The sequence below is a fragment of the Gossypium raimondii genome, chromosome 9 (assembly GCF_025698545.1).
Source record: "Gossypium raimondii isolate GPD5lz chromosome 9, ASM2569854v1, whole genome shotgun sequence".
Taxonomy (NCBI): Eukaryota; Viridiplantae; Streptophyta; class Magnoliopsida; order Malvales; family Malvaceae; genus Gossypium; species Gossypium raimondii.
Genome location: NC_068573.1, coordinates 46,861,735 through 46,883,879, shown reverse-complemented (window position 1 = coordinate 46,883,879; position 22,145 = coordinate 46,861,735). Strand labels below are relative to the sequence as shown.

The window sequence follows — 22,145 nt, the reverse complement described above, 5'->3', positions numbered from 1 at the left end:
AGCAAACAAAGGAAAATATTTCTATTAGATTTCATATGAAGGAACTAGGAGAACTCAAACACTTTCTTAAACTTGAAGTAGAGCGCACGAAAGAAGGATTATTTTTGGGCTAATAGAAATATGCAAATGATCTTCTACAGAGGTATGAGATGCTTGATTGCAAGCCTATCTCCACTCCCATGGATCTCAATATAAAACTACGAGCAGATGAAGGAAAACATTTAGAAGATGTAACTATGTATCGACAGTTGGTCGATGCATGAGCAATCTTAAGAAACCTCATCTTGAGGCAGTACGATGCATCCTGAGGTATGTTAAAGGCACCATTAATTTTAGAATTTTATACAAGAAAACAAAATAATGTCTAGTGGCTAGATATTGTGATGCCGACTATGTTGGATACTATGATACGTTGTGATCGACAACTGGGTACATCTTCAACCTTGGCTCATGAGCAATATCATGGTGCAACAAGAGACAAGCAATAGTGTCATTATCAAGTACCGAAGCGAAATATCGGTCGACAACATCAACGACACAAGAAAGTACTTAGCTGAAACACCTGATGGAAGATCTTCATTAGCCAACAGACTGTCAAGTAAGGCTTCATTGCGATAATTTATCAGCCATATGTCTAGCAGAGAATCCGATCTTTTATGTTAGGATAAAACATATAGAAGTGCGCTATCATTATATTCGCAAGAAGGTCCTTGAAGGGGAGATCAAGATGGTGCCAACAAAGACAGATGAACAAGTTGCAGGCATATTCACGAAAAGTCTAAGTAGACCAAAGTTTGAGAAGTTCAGAGAAGTATTTGGTATGATCTGTAAATCATCTGTAGAATGAAGTTTGCATTGAGGGGGAGTGTTGAAAGCCAATACAACTTCTAGATAAAAACCAAATTTATCCTTTAAGAGAACTTTTATTTTGAAGATTCTAGAATATATATAAAATAAAGAAATAGGATATTCTCTAGAAGACTAGATATTATACATTAACATTCTAGTTATTAGATATTTATGAAATTAATGGTAAGGATGTTGACATGTGTAGAGGTGTTCATGGGTCGGGCCGGGCCCAGAAAAAAATTCGGCCTGCGTCCTAGGCCCAGGCCCGAAATATGGGCCTGAAATTTTGTCTAGGCCTGACCCGGGAAAAAAATTCCTAAGCCCAAGCCTGGCCCGACCCTGCCCATTTCTTTAATAAACACCAAAAATTTATTTTAAAAATAAAAAAATTAAAAAAAAAAGTATTTTAAAAATATTTTAAAATAAAAAAATAAAAAATATATTTATTATATTCGGGCCTGGGTCAGGTCGGGCCTGGGCCAAAAAAGTGGTGCCCGAGGCCCGAATTTTTTGCCCAAACCCATATTTCGGGACTATATTTTTCTCGAACCCTCCCATATTTCGGGTGGGCTGTCGGGCCGGGCCGGGCCACTAGGCCCATGAACATCTCTAGACGTGTCAACAATCCAATGATCACTAAACTCTGTAAATAGGGGTAGGAGCTTTCATTCATCTAATGATGAAAAAGAGGGAAGTATGTGTCATGTTGTAATTGTAATTGTAATGCACTTGGGTTAGCTTTTATATATGGTTGGATCTACTGCCTGAATGATATATGGTCGGCCATGCTACCTGAGTATCATAGTGCACTTAGAGGCTAGGAAGTAAAAGGTTAACCGACTTCAGAGAGTTGGTGTAACATTAGTTGTAGATCCTAGGTCCTTTGTAATGGGTGTGTTGAGCTTATCGAATTTTTAACACATTTTATTATTCATTATTAATTTTAAACACGAATTTGTATCCTAAATTTATATTTCCAAATGCATATGTATGTGATAGAGTTTCTAATATGTATATATATATATATATATATATGAGAGGTTTTTTTTCTTTCTATTTTTGTATGAATATTTATATTTAGAATGAACATTGGACTTCATCATTTTAGCTCACCAATTATTCAAGTTCTGCATGACGATGTTGTTGGTTTAGCAGTACCCAAAATAGTGACTGCCTAATGGTTTTTTTCTTCTCTTTTCTATATAAAAAAAAACTAATAATTTTATTTAAACATGGATAATTCTCAAATTTCAAATCTTAAATTTAAGGGTTTAAAATTTAAAATTTAAAATTTTAACATTTATTTATAATTAATTATTATTTAATTAGATTTAAATAATATTATTAATATTTACAAATTATTTTTATTTTATCTAATGATGATATATATTATTAATCGATAATGTATGGGATTTACATCCAGAGACTAGATCAAATATTATATATATAATATATTTTCTAAAGGATAAAATAGTCATTTAAGTGAAGAAGTCGGCTAATATGAAAATACTGGCAAAAGAATATAAAATAATAAACAAATAAAATTCAAGAAAAAGATAATAATGAAATTAAAGAATTTAGATGTACATTAAACTATGGAAACTTAAAATAAAAAACAAACCTTCTATTTCACCTTTCAAATCAAATTGATTTTGATTTGATTTCTCCTATGTTCAGTACATTATTCTCGGCTGAACCTTTTTCTCTCTCAATTGCTTTGTTCTCATCTTTATCCGCTGATATAAAAATTTCAAAATAGAAGAGCTCCCTTCAGTCTAATAACATCCCCTTACTCTTTTGATCTTTGAATTCTCTTCCATTTTTCACGATGTTTGATACTCTTTTCGGGTTTCTTTTTCTTTTTTCTTTTTAATCTGAGTTTTGTTTCTTTAATGGCGGGAACCCTTCATCTGGCGGGAAGGAATCAATTTTCTCATGTCTGACAATTGTGGGTTTTTTTTCCCTTCTTGTTTGTTTGATTCCATTGTAGTTTCTTTAAAACTTAAAAAATAAAAAAAAAATAGTGTGAAAATCGGAGATTCTTTTTTTGAAGCTAAAATTGATGGCGTACCCACCGGGGAACCATCAACAAGAAGCGAATCACGCGCCGTCTTCTTTCAATGGAGTTCACTTGAATAACGGGAAACCTATACCCGAGACTTGGTGTCCCGGTTTGAAGCATAACCCTGGTATTTCCATGGATTGGACATTAGAAGAGCAAGCAATACTCGAAAATGGGTTACAAAAGTGAGTACTCTTTTTTGCTTTTTCTTTATTTTTTTGGTTGCATAGAATTTTGGGTGTTTGATGAAATTGTCTTTTTATAAATATATGAAGTCTTTAATATAGATTTTGAATTTTTAAATGATAGAAATGCAAATTTTGTTGTTTTGAATGGTGGTTTCTTAGAACTGATTGCAAATGATATGTTCGGCAACAGTCTGCCAATATTGCAGTGCTTAAATTTTATATAGGCTAGGAAAAAAGTTAGTAGCCAATATGAATGGGAGCAACTTATTTATATATCCATCATTGTTCCTTCACTAAATACCATTTCAGAGATTTCACTTCAATGGTTTGAGTTGTTTTCTCTATTCTAAACTTACTAATTATAGTTGCAATCTGAGTATTCAAATGGTTGTAAGAGAGGGGTTTTAAATGCTGTTTAGAAATCTTATGCTTCTTAATGTAGTTCTTTTGTTGTGCCAAGATACCAAAGCTAAAATGAAATGTTATGCTTCGAAGCCAAAATCGCTGCATTTGAGTTGTCTTATTCTCTAATGTTTGGGATAGCGTTTGACTTCAATTATACTGAAACTTAGAGAATCACCTTTCTTCGAAACTTGCAATGCATCGGTCCCGTAAATGAAAAGATAAAATCTTTTCTGTATTTTTTGCATCTTTCTTAGTGTCCGGATGTATAATCAAATGGCTTACATGTCTTAAGCATCTTACTTCCTCCTAAGTATCGCTCTTGTATTTCATACTCATGGTATTCAAACTTTACCTGATCACATAAGAATGTTGTTCTCTTAAACTTTTATTTTCTTTTGTTGCATTTCTTTTCTTAACAGGTAGACTAAATTTAGTTACGGTTGAAAGCTTAAATTGGGATTTTTCTTTGAAGTTATGGAATTTGAGTTACAGTTAGTAAGGCCGATAACTTTACTACAATAATTTAGATTTTTTAATATAAATGTTATAAAAAATGAAGTTTTCTCTTGTGATTCGCCATCTTTTTCAATTTTCATTTATTTTGCTTCTTACTTCTCCTTTATTTTTCACTTGCTTCTTCCACTTTGCAATGGTTTCCCACATCGCATCCGCAATCCTGCCTTTTCAATACCCCTTATCTTCTTTACAACACCATTCTCATGACCCACCTTTTTTTCCTTCTTGGGATCTCCTATCTTTACCTATAAGGACGGGGAGGAAGGAAAAGAAAATAAAAGTAGTTTGTGATCTTATATTTTACTGATGCTTACCATTGGTTTCCTGGAGATATACAAAAGTTTGACATTGGATCTTAAGGTTTGAGAGTGGAGTTTACTAGTGCTGCTCGTGTTTGAACCCATTCTACCTTCAACCTTTTGTTGGCACTATAAACTCGGATATTTGGTAGTGAATATTGTAATGGGTTCCTTATTTTTATGTGTGTAGTTTGTTCTATTCCATACTTGGAGTCTCAATTGTTTTGCTAATTGGTGACATTAGGATTAGTAGAAATATGATATATGGTAGGATTTCTTTCAGTCAATTATTAGACAAAATTGGTGAGTGATTTTATATATTTAGATGTTGCTGATTTTATTCATTTTACAATATGTGTTCATTATAATTTAATCATTTCCCTTTTCTGTTTATTTTCATGAAAGGGTTGATTATGTTCCTCATCTGTGGTTAATTATAGAACCATTATTAGTTATAAGTGCATACTGGTCTAGAGACAAATTTACCAAGTTTTTAATCAACCATGCCCAGTGAAGGTATTACTGGTGAGATGGGTATCTAAGTTTCTGGAGGGAGAAAAATAGATAGGGAGACAATAGTCCCTTTCCTCTCCTTCATTGTTTTATATTTTGTTTTTATTAACTAATACCAGATGATCTCTTTTGAGGATGCACTCAAACGTACTTATCCAGCCCATAATTTTTACTTATGTTATTCGATTGGTCTTCTATTCTTTTTCTTGTATGCCAATTAATTGAGCTACTTTGCTTTGAATTTTTTGTGTTTTTTCCTTGAATTGAGTCCACCAATTTAATTTTTGTGCTGGTATCTTGGTATTTCTTGCAGACATGCATTAGAACCGAGTGTAACTCGTTACGCAAAGATAGCCCTGGAGTTACAGAATAAGACAGTACGGGATGTGGCTTTGCGTTACAAATGGATGACTGTAAGCCTTACTGTTCTCATTTGTCTCTATTTAGACCCTATGTTGCTTGGATTCTTCATTTATTTTGAAGTACTTGTATACTATGGTCACACCTGAGTTTAAACCCATCAGTTATTGTTTGCCAGAACTGTAGAATTTAGACTCATATATATAACCACACGAGAAACATATTTTGCATGTGGCTTTAGCATGCTGCTATATTTTGATGGTTTCATCTTAAATCTTCTTTAGAAGATGAAGCATTTATGCTTGTCAAAAGGATTTTATTCTGTATTTGCAGAGAAAAATGTTTTTTATGCGTGTATCATACAAGCACCATCTGGTTTATACTTTATGCAGAAAAAGGAAAATAGCAAGAGAAGGAAGGAAGGACTCAATTTAGCCAGAAAAATTAAAGACAAGAGGGTATGTTTTACTGGTTCTCTCTTTCTCTGTGCAAAGTTGCACTAATTTGTGTTTTGGTTGCTCCTATGAGCCTTATTAGTTGGGTACTTTTAGAATTAATACAATTAGAAATAAGCTAAAAGTAAATTCTCTCTTTTTGACGCTTGACATGCAGACAGTTCTCTGTTTATCTACTTCCCTTCTAAACATTCACATTAGAAGAGATGTGAATTACTGCTTTCATTCACACTCGAAACTCTCTTCTACACACAAGGTAGTGGAGGAAAGCTCCTCAGACCTTGGGACCATTTTTGATAGTGGTTTTTGTTTTCCTTGGTAAGATGTTAGATGGAGATTAATTAGTTCCTGCTGCTATGCAGCTGTTTTTTGGTGGAATTTTGCTTGATTACCTTAGGTTCATGGGTATTGCATATGCTTGACTAACGGATGCATTATCATACATTGTTGTCTTTTCATCATCTTTTCTTTGAGGCCTCTCTGTGGGGAACTTTGCATTGCACTGGTGCTTTGTCTGTTGATCAAAAGTCCCCTACTTTAGCTAACATTTAGACTTGGAATTTAAACTTAACCAAGTTCTTTCACAGTTTCCTGTTCATAATAATATTTTCTTGCGTGCTAAGCAACAAGGCAATATTTATATTTCATGACCATTTTTGGACCAATGATACTTAGGAATATCTTTTGCTTTTCCTTTTCAGGAAAGAGTTTATCTTTCTGGAAATCATACTCATTTTGCTGCTCAACCTAATCTTCCCCCATATCCAACCCCAATGATTCCTGTGGACTTTAATGATGGTATTTCATACACAGGTTGGATTTTATCTTTGAAGACTTTTAAGTAACTAATAATGGCTCAGTTTTTGTTTGCTTTTATGTGCAAGTTCGTTCTTTACTTCCTTAAAAGTCCCATCTGTTACCCCGAATTTTTAATTAATTTTACTGTAATCAAATGTTTTCTTTTTCATCAAGACTTAGTGTCATACTAGAAGAAGTTTTATATACATAGTCTTGTTGGAGAGAGATTGAGTCTTATATACAATTGTAATATATTGTTTGCTTCTATAGTTGCATTCAATTTTTGGCATTTTCTCTGGATGATGTTTGGGTGGTATTAAATGTTTGTAGCTATCCGTCAAAGCTGTTGAAACTTTCAGGTCTAGAAAACAAGTTACTTTTGGAGGATTCGAACTGTGGGTGGTGAAACATAATTTCTTTCCTTCGTTTAGCCTGTGTCACTGGCGTTGTCCTGACTCGATCCCTTTGCCCTTTTTTGTCTCATTGTTTACTTAATAAGCTAAAAGTATCTGTTCTTTTCTTGGAAACTTTGTTGTGTGGATGAATGTCAATTCTTTGCACAATGCAAGCAACTAAAATAGTGCAAAGAAGTAGCTGAAAATATTTATCGAATATAGTTTCTGTTCTATATCATTGGTTTTGCAAACAACGAAGATTAAGTCTAGTTCTATGGTTCCTGAAGTTCTGTGAGCATGAAAAGTCCCTTGTCTTCTGTGCTGTTATTATCAGAAAATTTAATTGAAAAGCTGCATTATGCTGTTTCACAGCCATTGGCGGGGTGACAGGAGAACTTCTGGAGCAGAATGCTCAAGCCTTAAATCGGATATCTGAAAATATTGCGGCTCTTCAGGTGAAGTACTCATGTCATGAGTATATCAAATTCCCTTTATTCTTCTATTTATTTGATTTTTGTTCTGGTTCTTCAATGCTACATACCCTGACTCTTCATTTTTTTTCTTAAAATGCCTGTGTCCCCACCTATATCCAACCCATATGTGGGCATAGGTATGAGGACGTGACCTTTCAAGGATCCTTGAAATACATGGAAAAATTTGAAAACTTTTGACATACCCAAGTCCAAGTAACATAGCTTGTACATACTATTACCAGTCCCATTACCTATAGTAATAAATATTCGAAGAGTCTCTTCTTCTAATATCTCCCTCTACCAGGACGGTAATGTTTTGGAGTTAGTATCATAGGAATTGTAGTTGCAATGCGGAACATGTAAAAGTGGATAGAATTTCTGTTCATTTGTGTTGATTAACCCAAAGTTCTGTTCTGTTCAGCCTTGGTGGATCCCTAACAGAACTTGTCTCTTTTACCCTTTTCCAGTTACAGGAAAATATCGGTCTCTTCTGCCAAACTCGTGAAAATATTCTCAAAATCATAAATGTGTAAGTTCCAGTTTCCGCTAAGCATTCCTTTCTATAATAATTGAAATCTTTGTTATGTGTCACAAAAAAGAATAGAGAGTTCTTTTAACAATCGTCGAGTTTATGCACATTTTCCTTCTTGATGGTGATGATATATGATCATATCATTTAATACATTCTTTTTGCAACTGTCAAGTATTCTGATGCATAGGTTTTGGGCACATATAGGTGTATGGTAGAATTGGGATGCAGGTTTATCTTCATGCATGTTAGTTTATTTTACGCAATACTTTGTGTATTTATGACCGTTTTTCTTCACCTTATTGTTATACGATTGGATAGTATGCAGGTTTGCTTCTGTTTTTACGAATGGCAAATATATTCTTAGCCATTAAATTATATTGTAAGCATAAATATTATTTGGGATTTCGGGTTATGTTGCTCTGACATCTTATTTTTCTAAAAATACCCTTGTTTGCCATCCATTTCCAGCCCATATGAATATTGGTATGAGGAGACGATTCTTATATGCTTCTACTAATTTACATTTGCAGATTGAATGACATGCCGGACGCAATGAGGCAGATGCCACAACTTCGGGAGAGAATAAGGGACAAGATGTTCAACTTCCTCCTTTCTCCTTCACCCCATCCTATGCAGTTGTGATCCACCTTTTGACTCGTTAAGTTTCTTGACATAGTTTCCCTTAAAACATGGCACGGTGTGGCCTTGCTGAACGAGAAAATTAGTCCATCGATGAGGTTAGCTCAGTTTTAGCGTTTAGGAATTTAGAAGACTTAGGATTGTGTTCTATTTGGCTTCTGAACTTAATAGTTTGATTGTTGGTTGATGCAGTAGAAGGTGATTTAGGGCTTGTATAGGGGATATTATGCATATACAATGAATTAGTAACATTTTTATTTTATTTCTTTGTGTTGGTATAGTTTTGAAATCTTTCTCTGTTTCTTCTCCAGTTTTTCTTATCTTCCTCTCCAACTCCGACGTCGACCCTTGAATTATTATCATTAAAAAAATTATATTTTTAATATTTGTTAGTAATATACATTATTTAATATTCACATAAAAACTAAATCATATAAATATTTTTTAAAATGTTAGGTTACCTATACTTAGAATTATTAAATATTAAATTGAAATTAATATAAATATTTTTAAAATAAAAATATAATTGGGTCAAAATGAGCTTCAATCAGCTATTAAAAATATGAACAATTTAGGCAAAAATTTAAGCTCATATTTTGAGCTTGGGTAAGTATAATTTAATCTGGTCATATTGGCTTGACTAATAAAATATTTATTCAAGTTAGGTTGAAGTTTAGTTTAAAAAAATTTTAAGCTCTAAACTTAACCTAAGCTCATTTTATTGTTTAGAAAATAATACCAAAATTTTGTTTATTTAAATTTAATTATATAAACTTATTTTTATAATTTTTATTATTTATAAACAGTAAAATGAGTTAAACCAAACCAGTTTGAGATTGAAAATATAAATCTAAATCTAACCCAAAACAAATTGAATTACCTAATTCATAAATATTTTATCCATCACCACAACTCTTTAGCCCATTATCTCTATAAGTTCGATATAAATAAGTATATTTATCTTTTATTTCATTTCAACGAATCAAACATTTATTTTAATTAAATGAATTCCATTAAAAGGTAGAATAAAATCGAAGTTTATACTAATATAAATGAATTTTTATAATTAAATTTAAATTAAAACATATTTATTGTTAAATAATAATTTGAGTCGTGTTATGCCCTCGGACACGTATTATAGTAAAATTATAGATCCAAGGCCAAAACGGGCAATGCGAGGGGAAATATCTTCTAGGGTTTTGTCAGGAGATCCTATATTTTGTTGACTACCAAAGAATCTAAAGGTTCGGCGCGTGCTGGGTTTCAAACTGAAAAAGTCTCCAAAACCTTCAATCCAAGATGGTTAATTTCATTTCTCACTTCAATTCTCTCTTTATATTTCTGAATTTGTTCTTCAGTTGATGCTCATTTCCCCCATTTTACGTTAATTGCTGATTATTACTTCGGATCCTTTTTCTTGTTTATGTTTATAGCTTTCCTACTGCTGTGTTCCCCCCCCCTAATTGAAGTGGGATTGAACCTTTACAACTTATGAATGGTGTTGCTTAAAATATTGATTGGGTTTAGGGTTTATGCCCTAATAGTTCTAGGGATTGTAGAACTATGATAACTAGTAGTTTCCATTGATGGGGTTGCTTAAAATATTGATTGGGTTTAGGGTTTTGATTTTTGAGCTCTGGTTTTATAACTTTGATTCATCTGTGAAAATAACAATTTGTGTTTTTAGGGCTTGTTCTTTTCAGTTGTTTATTTGCTACATTGTCACCTTTTTGTTTGTTCATTTGGAGGGTCTTATTATATCGAAGATAAATTCTCGAATGAAAAATGAAGTCGGAGTAGAGGTGAAACATTTTATGCTTGTGTGTGGTTATGATCTCTGATTCAGATGTTATGATGGACAGCCTAAGCAAATTCATGAGATCAAGGACTTCCTTCTCACTGCTAGAAGGAAAGATGCTCGCTCGGTAAAGATCAAGAAGAGCAAAGATGTAGTGAAGTTTAAGGTCCGTTGCTCCAAGTACTTGTACACACTTTGTGTGTCTGATGCTGAGAAAGCCGACAAGTTGAAGCAGTCCCTTCCTCCAGGTAGATAGATATGCATTATTGGAAGTAGTCTCTTGTTTTCTTGTTTCGATTGAACCAGCATGTTATAGAATTGAAAATGGAACGACTTATTGTTTCCATCTCAACATTCTTGGTCCCGACCATTCCCTTTGTTCTTTTCTTGATTGAACAAGCATGTTAGAAAATTGTAGATACATACATAGTTGAAATGAAGTTGCCATTGCTGTCATACTTGCAACATTACAAGTTGTCCCAGTGTTCTTTCTTATCGTTCTTGGCCTTGACTATATCTTTCATTCTTAGTGTTGTTTCTATTCTAGTAACATCTCGATGTTCTGGGTCATTGGTGTTGACCATTACCTCTCATTCTTTTTCATGTTTGCAGGTTTGAGTGTCCAAGATCTGTGAAAATAGTGCTTCTCCAAGTCTGTTATTCAATTACTAGGCCAAGAAATCTGGATTTTGATTTATGGTTTTATTGTATTTCACGCCATTTGGTGTTTGGAGGATGTACTTTTTGATGTTCAATTAAACCTTGGCACTCTTTGAATTAATTGATTGGGAGATTGAACAAAAGTGATTATCTGTTGAATTCAATCATTTCAAAATTTGCCATCATCTTTGCGTACGTTGCGGATGCTGCAAGTATTAATGTTAATTTTGTTTATAGATTAAGCACTACATCTAGACATGTTTAGATCAATGAATTCATCAAATCGAATGGTTAAACGAATTGTATTGAGATTTTGCATGATTTCTATAAATCTAATATAATGACTGTTAACCCTCTACAGAGTTATAATTTGGATCAAAACAACAATTCAATTAGTTTTCAGCCTTTCTATTAGCATACAATTTGTTGAAATCTCTAACTAAATCATTGGAGCTCAAAATTCCAGTTTAAAAATACACATTTAATTATATAAATAACAAAGAACTAAGACTAGAATTGTTGAAGAAATCAAACTATGAAGCAGCGTTACCTAGACTCATTTAAACATAAGAGGGCAAATAACATTATGCCGGTGTCAACAACAAGAGTTTAAGGAACCTTGTTGACACCCCAATGACCAAAATTGAGACTGTTAATGTAATTCCGACTTGGTACCAAATAAAAATAACATTATGACGGCGCAAGTTTAGCCAGAGAACATCTAGTAAGAGACAAACATAAGTTCTGTATACTCGAAACCAATTCATCAAGAAAGCATACATACATGCATGTATGTAAATCGTGATCATCAACCAAGAACTAACAAATCAATCTGCTGATACATCCCAGTAAAAATCAGTCTCATGAAGTTAATGTTAGTGCACAATCAAATAAGCTTCTTTTGTTTATCTTTTGATGTTAGGTGTTTAGATAACATCCATTGCTTTGAATTGAAGTAAAAAGTAAACAAGACAAACTGAGAGAAGCAGATAAGCATGATCACTGCTTCGAAAAGGAAAGGATACTTATTTGGAGGATGCATGGTTAGGTAAATAACATGCAGAATCAGAGAGCACAAACCAAGAAAGCCCATTAGAAGCGGGTGGAAAGTAATGGAAGTAATGAAATCCACACTTCTCTTGGTCTTTTGGGTATTGTCGAGAGTCTTGGTGCCGTGGCATCTTCCACTTGGCCCACAGGGTGCAAAATACACAAGGATAAAGAGAGCATAAAGAGCCATATACGCTAGAACCAGTTTGTCCCGGTGTAGAAGAGGAAACATAGAGAACATGGCGAAGTGTGTTAACCACAATATTGAGCGACTTTCTTCCAGGGCTAATAGGGTAAGAGGCAGAAGCGGAAGTAGAATAGATTTCTCATGCACTGCATATTTCAAGGACAAGTAATGATTCTGAGAACTGGTACAAAAAAAAAAAAAAGGCTAGAAGGATGAAAATCGAAAGGAAATACATACCTTGAAATGAGAACAAGTAGAACGAGAAAGAAGTATTAAGCAACGCATAGAGAAAACCCTTACTGCTCGGAGCAAGGATTTGTTGAACCATTGAGGGTAGACATGTTATAAGGGTTGCAGCAAGGCTAAAAATCCTCAATGATTGTGTAGAATATAACTTTTTCCATTTCACAAGCACTGAACTGGTACACCAAAAATTAGCCACGTAATCCTCGTATATCCCTCTCTCAAATGGTGCAAGACGAGATAGAACCTGCAACAGGCAAACATATTAGAGGAAGTCACAGTGGCATTCTTAAACGACTAAAATACCTCAATTTCTTAAGAACCAGTAAGAAAATTTTCTTTCAACAAAATGGAAGCTACTTGCAGGCACCAGCTTAGCAGCAGTGGCGTGTCAGTAACTCGGTATTCAATCCTATAAATATGATGTGTCAACTCTGGTAAAATGGAATATAACAAATTATTGGGTGTTGGAAATTTTTCTATCCATCGTGATGGGAATTATCCATGAGTTTCATTTAGTCCTCAAGCAATTATACTCTCCAGACAAGATTATTAGCATATGAGATACTTTCATGGGTGAATCTCAAGGATAGCTCCACACCAACTAGATAGTTCCACACCAACTAGATGCAATATGATTAAATATTCAGAAGCATCTGGCCTCTTGTTTGACAAAAAGATTAACAACTGATATAGTTATTAATCGTAAATAAATCCCATAAGTAAATGTATATTCAATAAAAAAAATATAAAAGGTAATTAACATAGGGCTGTCTATTTCTCTAGCAAGCATGAATTCTTCATATATAAGAAGAGAACTGGAAAAGAGAAGCTCTATTAAAAATAATAATAAAAGCAAGCTATAAAAGAACAGAAAGCTAACTAGGGAGTAAAGAAATTTAGAGAGAGAACAAGAAGGAAAAAGATAAAAGGATTTTATTCTGCCACTTACAGCCAAAGCAGCATCTTTCGACTGAAGATATGGCCACCAGACGACAGCAAATGTTCCTATAACCATCAATCCCAGTTTTGTCACCTCGAGCAGTGGATTCTTTTTCCTCAGGCATTTACCCAATAGATAGCCAAAAAAGGCGGGTGCAAAATATGCACTCATCTGGAAAACATAAAAACATAGGAAGACCCATATTAAAATTCTAATCCTGAATATATCAACAAATAAACATCTTACATAGCACAAATAACAAATAAATTTCAGATTTTTTTGTCATCTGATTTTGGTTCAATGGTACACATAAAACTTTTATTTTGAGTCAATTTTACACATTATTTTCATGTTAGATAAAAATAAGTGTTTGTAAAGCAATATGTAACTGTGGCTGTGCTATGTCCACAACAATGTTAATGCTTTGAGAAATTTGAAAATCAAAATCTCTTCTATACAATTACACAAGATCAACGTTCACGTATTAGGGCTACAATTTGAAATAAATCAAAATCTCATGTATACTATTTTCTTCTTTTCTACAAATTAGGACTTTAGGGCTATAATTGATACTTGATGTTTCTATTAAGGTTCAGTTGAGTTATAAATATGCCAAGTTCTAATAGTTTTAAGGGCTTTTGACGAATGAAAGATTGATATTTCTGAAAATTGAGTTTTGAGTTACTTGTTCTCTATGGTACTGAGACTCATGTGAGTGCCAGATACGAGTATGTGTCCAATACTGCTATGTTCATTCTTTTAGATTTTTCCACATATTTGGATGTCTTTAAAGGTCATATCCCCCTATCCATGTTTGAAAAAAGTGTTGGACTCTAGTACTAGCTTGTCCTACAACAATAAACAGTCCACGAATGCAGTAAATCACACATCTGATCAAACAGTTCTCAAATCCGAAGAAAACCTGAAAACTTAAAATTTTGCAAAACAATAGCTAAACCATAAATTACCTGTTTATGGTTGAGAGCAAGACAATATAGCACGGAAGCCACAAGATCCTTTTGAGAGAGTGCTGCAGCAATGGCAGCTATGGTAAGACCCAAGCTGATACAATTGTACTGCAAAAGGAACCAAGCAAATATCAAGACCCAATATAATTGTTCATAATTTAGTGGAAGTAGACTGGAAAAAAGGGCTTGAAAGTACCTGAAAATGACCGTGATCGATTAAGATCAGGCATGGGTTCAGTAGAATCATTGCAATGTGCCAAGCTACATCGCTGTTTTGGCCCATGCCAAACCGCATCGAACGATACACCAACACAAAATAAAGAACTGCCGGGAAGAATATCAGCACATCAGAAGATAAAACAGTCCATCTCATTAGCAATTTCCTACAAATACGTGCACAAACACCACAGTCAAATGCCTACAAATTGAAAATCTACAAACCTAAACGTAGAAACAATGAAAACCCACCCAAGATAAGATTCATAGCCTCGTGAAGTGAAGAGTGCAACGGAGTCGGGATCGAAGGTTTTAAGGAAAACCCCATGAACGTAACTCTGGTAAGCAGTTAATGGCGGATAATCAAGACCCCAATAAGAAAGATCGTTAACACTACTGTTGCGATACCAATCTTTTGGTGGAAGATTAAGAGTGATCTCCATCCAATGCCTCTGCGCCTCATAATCACCGAACTTGGGAGGAGTACGGGCACCGGAATATGGGTGAAGACCAACGGCGACGCGTACCAATAGCGCGAAAAGGGATATACAAAGGAAGGAGGGTCTGATCCCTTCTTGAACTAACCACCACCAAGGATCATCATATTGACCATCGTTGACCTTATCTTTAACCTTTTTAACTTTTTTCATTTCTCCTTTTTTCTTCATTCTTGTGCCGTAAAGTTCATTCCGTCAGGAAAACCTCGTCGGGAGCTGCCGCTGGCGGTGGCGAGTATGGATCTGGACTCGAGCGAGGTTAGCCCTTTTACAATACACATTTAAATTTTAAGCCTCGTTTACAAGTATGAAATCCATTTGAATATTGATACGAATGAAATGAATTGTAAAAAATAAAAATGCGTAAACTAAACTGTTGGGACCTATAAATAATTTGGCTTAATCCAAAAAAAACCCCAAATTTTTTACTTAAACGGTTGGTGACGGAAAGTGCAATTTGGGGTTTTTCTTGGATTAATCCAAAAAGTTTTAAAATGTTGAGACTTAATTTTTTTCTTAATTTTCTAAGTACTCAGTACCAATTTGGGAGCATATATTAAATTCAAGGACCCAATGCATATTTAAATCAAAGAAATTAAAAATATAAAATAGCTCAAAAAGTAAAAAAAAAAATAGGGACTAGTGTAATTTACACTAAAATTTTTGTCTAAAATAATGATATAACGTGTCACTTTAGCTTGTCGTTATATTTTAATTACGATTAATAGCCCAACTATTTAAATGTAATAAATTGATGACATTAGTGACTATATCGTCACTTACTTAGAAATCATATCATAACTTTTAAAATTTAATATTCAAAATATAATTTAAATTATACAAATTACTACACATAAAATAAAATATATAATAATATAATACTAGGTAAACACTAATAAATATATTAAGTTGTATATTTAAATATTTAATAAAAACATTTAAAATACAAAATTAAAATATAATATATTTAGATAAAAACAAATTAGTACAAGTGAATTAAAAATATGAGTGAAATTAAGTAAAACTTTAGAATATGGAATCAAGCCAAGTTTAATCAAACATAAAGCCTACAAATATTATTTGTAGGCATACTCTTCTAAGTTTATAGACACTTCTATTGTCAATAAAATAAAATAAAAACTCTCTCAAGTTTAACATGATGTAAAATCTTTTTAAATTATTTTATTACTATTTATTATTATAAACATGTTGCGAAGTTTTTATAAGATGATAATCTATTTAAATATAATAAATAGGCGAATATTTGGTATATTGATAATATAATTTTTTATTTTATAAATAATTTTAAAATTTTGACATGAGTTTTTTTAAAATATTTTCCAATATTTTTTAAAATTTTTAAAATTAAATCATTTTAAAAAAAATAAGTTTTATTTATTTTTATAGAATTTCCATGATAATAATAATAAAACCCATACAATATCAATATTCAAAGGCAAATCTAACCACCCAGTCACCCAAAATAAAACTCACGCATTATTGAGTGACAGCCCATAAATACACGTACTTTCTCTCACTACTGAGTAAACTTTCTGGAAAAGGAGAACCCATTTTAGAGAGAGAAACTGATATGCAAATGCTCTGTAAAGCTTCTTCTGCTGTCGCCTCCTTTCCTTGTTCCAGGGTTTGCTTTCTCTCCTTCCTTTTTCTTGGATTTTCTTTTTCCTCTGCTTTTTTATTAGGCAAGTTTGCGTTTTATTATGTTCAATTTGTAAATTATTTCTTTGTTTTTGGCGAGAGAAATGAAAATATAGTGGTAAAGATCTGATTTTTGCTTCTAGCCCTTCTAGGAAAATGACAATTCTTGCTGTGGCTAATTCAGGAAATGGGTATATTTGTTTTTGTTTTTTTTTTTTTCATTTTTCTTTATTTTCCCTCTTCATATGGCCTAGAGTTAGTCTTAGTTTTGCTTAATAGGAAGTCTGAGTTTTGGCTTTGTATTATGTAATTATATTACAATTTTAACTATCTTTTCTTTGTTTCATTTCATCTTCCAAAATTTAGACATGTTTTCCTATAGTTTTACCTTAATAAGAACAATTTAAACTTGTTTTGAAAAAGATAGCAAATTATTTTATCACCACATTTTTATATGAATCTTGTCTTGCTTGTCTTGAAATGGTGTATGCAAATGGGGGTTATTTTCAGTATAGTTTATTTGGCTTGTTTTGGAGTTTTGGTTTTCTGGATTATATGGTATGAATTGTTTCCAACAACTCATAAAAGTAAAGCATCGACTTCGAGATGAACTCGAACAGTTGAACTTGTTGCTTTGTCCATATATATATATTTAAGTAGTGTATGCTGATATGAACTATTTGAAATCATTTAATGCAGAGTAGTACTATGTATTAATGAGAAATGATTGGTGGTTTACAATCTGGTTAATAGTTCCAAAACGCTTTTTTGTGATATTGTATTACTATTTTCTGCAGAGCTTCTCTGAAATCCATTGATTTTTATTGTGGGAACTTTTTCTTACATATATGTTGGTTTATGGTATTTAAGTTTGAAAGCCTGTTTTGTGATGTTTTAGGTGAGGAGTGGACAGTGTTTGTGGCCAGGCATGAGACAGCTTTGCCTTAGGAAGGGTCTTGTGTATGGCTTTATGCGGTTTTTATCAACACCCTTCAAAACCTTGCGTGGAGCAAGTCGGTCTCTTAGGGTTGCAGAGTTTTGCAGTGTTTCAAACATGTCTTCCTCTTTACAAATTGAACTGGTGAGTGCACTGCTTTCCATCTTTCTCAGTTTTGAATGTGCAGTTTTAATCATTTTCACCGTTTTCTCCCTTTCTGGTGCCATCCTTGTGTTTTTTTTTTTAGATCTTCTGCCATTGTTAACAAGGATGCCTTCAAACTTATCTTTTATGAGCAAAATAGTTCAGTTCACATTTTCTTAGGACCCCCCGGGGGGGGGGGGTTCAGGTTGAGGATTAGAGCTCCTTGATCTATTAGGTTCAGTGTCTTCATTCTCGCTGATTGTTTTGAATACTTAGATATTCGTTTGAATAGCGAAACATCAAATTTAAGGTATTTAGTTGGTCGTCATCATTCAAATGATTAAGATGACATCGGAGTTCAAATGGTGAAATGACAATGTGTAAAATATGAAATTTAAGGTACATCCATTCTCTTATTAATTATTTTCAAATTCTTAAGACCGTTTCGGTTGGAATAGTGGAAAAAAAGGAATTTGCCAAATGAAATTCAGAGGTACTTAATCTCTTATATCCATGTTTGGATATGGAGCATCAGATAGGTGGTATCAATGGGCCCCTGCTGAAGTAGCTTGATACCTTTACCAACCGGGGCCTATAATTTGTTAAACCAAGCTGCCAGGTATTAGAGTTGCTTTCTTTAAGGGACTTAAACTGTGTAGTGTATTACTCCTGGGTTTGAGCTGATTGAGTGATACTGAATCTCATGCTCGATTTCCTAGATTCTGCTGTTGGAGTAACTTTGTTTATGCTTATAACTTGAAATGGAAGTTCTTCAATTTGTTGTTGTTGAAGGTTATAATAACTGATTTCATATACATTACCCATATATTAGATACGAACCTTTAGCTTACGGTTATTTTTGTTAGGTACCATGTCTCAGAGACAATTATGCATATCTTTTACATGATGCGGACACAGGCACTGTTGGAGTTGTTGATCCTTCAGAAGCTGTGCCAATTATTGATGCTTTGAGTCGGAAAAACTGGAATTTGACTTATATATTGAATACCCACCACCATCATGATCACACTGGTGGGAACGCAGTGTTAAAAGCAAGATATGGTGCAAAGGTATGAAAATGTCATCTCCTTGTAACTTTTCTATCACCTTTTCAGCTCATGTCAGATGAGTAATTTCCTTTCAAAGGAACATTTAAATGGAATAACCATGTGTAGTCTAATAGGGTTTTTGTATCTTTCTCGTAATGATGGGTATGTTGCTCTGATTATCTTTCAAGGACTGGCAATTGTCCCCGACACATATTCAAATAGGGTATAGGTATATATGACCCTCGAAGGACCCTCCAAATACATTAAGAAAACTTTTTTTTTTTTTAAATTACATTCTAGTGTCAAACACTTACCTGTATCTAACATCACAGCCATTTCTGGGAATAGATAATGACCTATAATAATGTTCTTCTTCATGTAGGTGATTGGTTCAGGAATAGACAAAGATAGGATTCCTGGAATCGATATTGTTCTAAAAGATGGGGACAAGTGGATGTTTGCAGGTCATGAGGTGCGCGTTATTGAAACTCCTGGCCATACCCGAGGTTTGATTCATTAGTCTTTTCCATCGAAAATTGTCGAATTCAATATTTTTCATTATTTCAAAATTCAATGCAATAACACTTGAATTTAGAATTAAGAAAAGTCAGTCTTGGTTGTGCAAGCTTTGTGGTTGTTTATTCCTTTGAACCCCCTTCCGTCATTATTACTATTATTATTGTTGTTGTTGTTGTTAAACTGAAAAAGTGTCATACAGGCCATATTAGCTTCTATTTTACGGGTTCTGGAGCAATATTTACTGGAGACACTTTATTCAGCTTATCATGTGGCAAGCTTTTTGAAGGAACTCCAGAGCAGGTAATTTAGCTTCTATCATGTATTATCTCTTAGTTGACAACTATGCTATTGCTACTCAGACTCGGGTTTGAGCTTCGGATATGCGTATGTGTCCGACATAGTATATTCAGCTTTTTAAAATTTTTCCATGTATTCAAGAAAAATGAATAGTTGGAGCAAAATAACTTTTGAACATTAGTTCCTTTACTATTGAAGGTTCATGAAGTTAAAATTATTTCCAAATTAATGTAAAATTTGAGTAACATATTGTGATCTTTATATTAGCGCAAATCTTCTTCATTGTTCTTGATAGTATCGTGATGGCTGAATTCTGTTCCACAGATGCATTCTTCCCTTCAGAGGATCATGTCTTTGCCTGATGGTACAAATGTATATTGTGGTCATGAATATACTTTGGTCAGTCTATTTAATTTTTGGGACCAACCACTTAATTTCCCCCAAATTGGCATTCTGGAAAGCACTAACCAATATATGTACCCATTTTGGCAGAGTAATTCAAAATTTGCATTATCTATAGAACCCAAGAACGAGGCGCTTAGGTCGTATGCGGCCCATGTAGCTCAACTTCGCAATAAAGGATTGCCTACGGTAATTTCTGGGTTTAACATCAAATTTATGGTCCAACTGTTAATTTTGTGTTCTTGTTATGATTCATCCAAGGATTAGATCATGAAATTTGTCGATAAATGACCATTATTTTGTTTGACTGAGCTTGGGGCCAGTCTTTTGTTGTACTTTTTCTTCCATGCACAGACATAAACGGCTTTTGCACTTGCTATCTATACATTTGGATGCATGTTGTACATACTTTACACCATATTTGACTGAGAACACGTCGTGAATCATGTTTTTTCTTGTTGTCTTTGACGTAGGACAGTTTGTTGGTTTGACCACAGTTTGGTTATTTTGATATGAGCAATATTTCCCTATTTGATTTGTCCGTGTCGTATACATTTTTCTTGATTTAACATATTATGGAACTGCACTACGCCGTAGTTCGACTCCATCTGTACGAGCTTGGCAGCAAGCACCCATTTTGTCGATGCTGTTGCTGCATATTCAATCTAAATTTTGTATGATAAGTTGATTATCAACTTGCTGTTTCAGATTCCGACTACGTTAAAGACAGAGAAGGCATGCAATCCCTTCCTTCGGACGTCAAGTACAGAAATCCGGCAGGCATTAGATATTCCAGCCACCATGAATGAAGCAGAAGCCTTGGGTGTCATCCGTCGAGCAAAGGACAATTTCTAGGATTACTTTTGGGGTTAATACAAAAATTGGTCCCCGAATGCAATCCGGTAAATCCGATCCCTCAACATATATTATTTTAGCTACGAATGAGTTAGTTCTGTTACATAAAATACTGATGTGACATAATTGATCAATATTAAATTGTGATTTTAGTATTAGTTGATCATGTCACGTTAGTATTTTATGTTTTGTTTTTTAAGTGTATAGTTTAGGGATCAATTTACGGAATACCCTTTAGTTATACTCGGTTCCTCTTTGTGTATAGGTTATGTAATAAAAATCTTTGAATGTTTAGCATGTCAATTCACTTTCTTAAAACCCAATTTCATTCTTTACTATCGTATCATTAGCTTGGATGTTAAATGGATCAAATTGCAAATGCATGAATGTGTTAGAAGAAAAGAAAATAACTCTCATACATATTTAAATATACTTCATGGTAGATTCAAATTGGTTAAGTTTAATGGAAGGGTCTGGTTCATGTAATTTAGATAATTTGAGAATCCAATAGGAATTTTTTGAAGTTCAAGGATTGGTAAGAATCTCGGTGGTATTTTGGGGACTCTTCGGGAATTAACCCTTTCTTGTTTCTTTTTAAAGTTCTGAAATTGAATTCTCGAGTTGTTCTTTTTGTATTTTTCATTGATATTTTAAACTTCTTAAAGATTGAAATAATTAAATTAAAATAATAAAAGCACCAATAAAATGGATTTTAAATGGAATCAGAGAGGTTAAAAAATAAATGAGAGAAAATTGGATGAAAATATAATTAGATTAGAAGATTGTAGTACATGTAATGGAAAACATTTTTTTAAAATAAATAGATTTTGATGAATAAAACCTTGAATTTATACCATCTTTAAGAATTGTGTAATGCAATATATTTTGGACGAGTTGAAAAATAACCCTACAACATCCAATAAAGAAAAATAAATGAAGTCTTTTATATAACCTACAAATGGTGATGGGTGGTGTATTTCTTTCACACTGTTGCAAAATATAAAAATAATATCATTTTATTTTATATAAATATCTTTTGTATATAAAATACATTTTGTCTATTATTAAAATAGTTTTATTTCTTTTTATATTTTTATATGAAACATTGAATTTGAACTCACAATAAATTTTTAAGGCCGTCCTTATAATTTTCAAAATTTTGGAATTCAGCCACTACACCTTTATCTTTAAGAATTTAGTTCTTTTAAAATTCAAAATCCAAGTCTAACTGTTAACT

At 33.2% G+C, this 22,145-nt stretch overlaps 4 protein-coding genes across 4 annotated transcripts; 3 read left to right on the top strand and 1 right to left on the bottom strand.

Moving 5' to 3' along the window:
- Positions 1 to 2,480: 2,480 nt before the first annotated feature.
- Positions 2,481 to 8,746, top strand: LOC105800445 (uncharacterized). The gene is made up of 8 exons (XM_012631594.2): positions 2,481 to 2,797; positions 2,903 to 3,096; positions 5,146 to 5,245; positions 5,585 to 5,650; positions 6,349 to 6,460; positions 7,213 to 7,295; positions 7,781 to 7,842; positions 8,376 to 8,746. Exons 2-8 carry the CDS (start codon positions 2,912 to 2,914, stop codon positions 8,485 to 8,487), a joined length of 720 nt encoding a protein of 239 aa, XP_012487048.1. The 5' UTR covers positions 2,481 to 2,797; positions 2,903 to 2,911; the 3' UTR covers positions 8,488 to 8,746.
- Positions 8,747 to 9,619: 873 nt separating this feature from the next.
- LOC105800444 (60S ribosomal protein L38) lies at positions 9,620 to 11,085 on the top strand. The gene is made up of 3 exons (XM_012631593.2): positions 9,620 to 9,786; positions 10,347 to 10,530; positions 10,895 to 11,085. Exons 1-3 carry the CDS (start codon positions 9,784 to 9,786, stop codon positions 10,915 to 10,917), a joined length of 210 nt encoding a protein of 69 aa, XP_012487047.1. The 5' UTR covers positions 9,620 to 9,783; the 3' UTR covers positions 10,918 to 11,085.
- Positions 11,086 to 11,684: 599 nt separating this feature from the next.
- On the bottom strand, positions 11,685 to 15,431 carry LOC105800443 (probable dolichyl pyrophosphate Man9GlcNAc2 alpha-1,3-glucosyltransferase). Its single transcript, XM_012631591.2, has 6 exons — positions 14,802 to 15,431; positions 14,530 to 14,716; positions 14,334 to 14,441; positions 13,375 to 13,536; positions 12,417 to 12,669; positions 11,685 to 12,325 (listed from the first exon to the last, which is right to left on the bottom strand). Exons 1-6 carry the CDS (start codon positions 15,215 to 15,217, stop codon positions 11,829 to 11,831), a joined length of 1,623 nt encoding a protein of 540 aa, XP_012487045.1. The 5' UTR covers positions 15,218 to 15,431; the 3' UTR covers positions 11,685 to 11,828.
- A 1,092-nt stretch (positions 15,432 to 16,523) lies between these two features.
- Positions 16,524 to 21,243, top strand: LOC105800442 (probable hydroxyacylglutathione hydrolase 2, chloroplastic). The gene is made up of 8 exons (XM_012631590.2): positions 16,524 to 16,691; positions 17,604 to 17,786; positions 18,653 to 18,856; positions 19,218 to 19,341; positions 19,554 to 19,654; positions 19,976 to 20,050; positions 20,144 to 20,242; positions 20,762 to 21,243. The coding sequence occupies exons 1-8, from the start codon at positions 16,638 to 16,640 to the stop codon at positions 20,906 to 20,908; spliced, it is 987 nt and encodes a 328-aa protein (XP_012487044.1). The 5' UTR covers positions 16,524 to 16,637; the 3' UTR covers positions 20,909 to 21,243.
- The last annotated feature ends 902 nt before the right edge of the window (positions 21,244 to 22,145 follow it).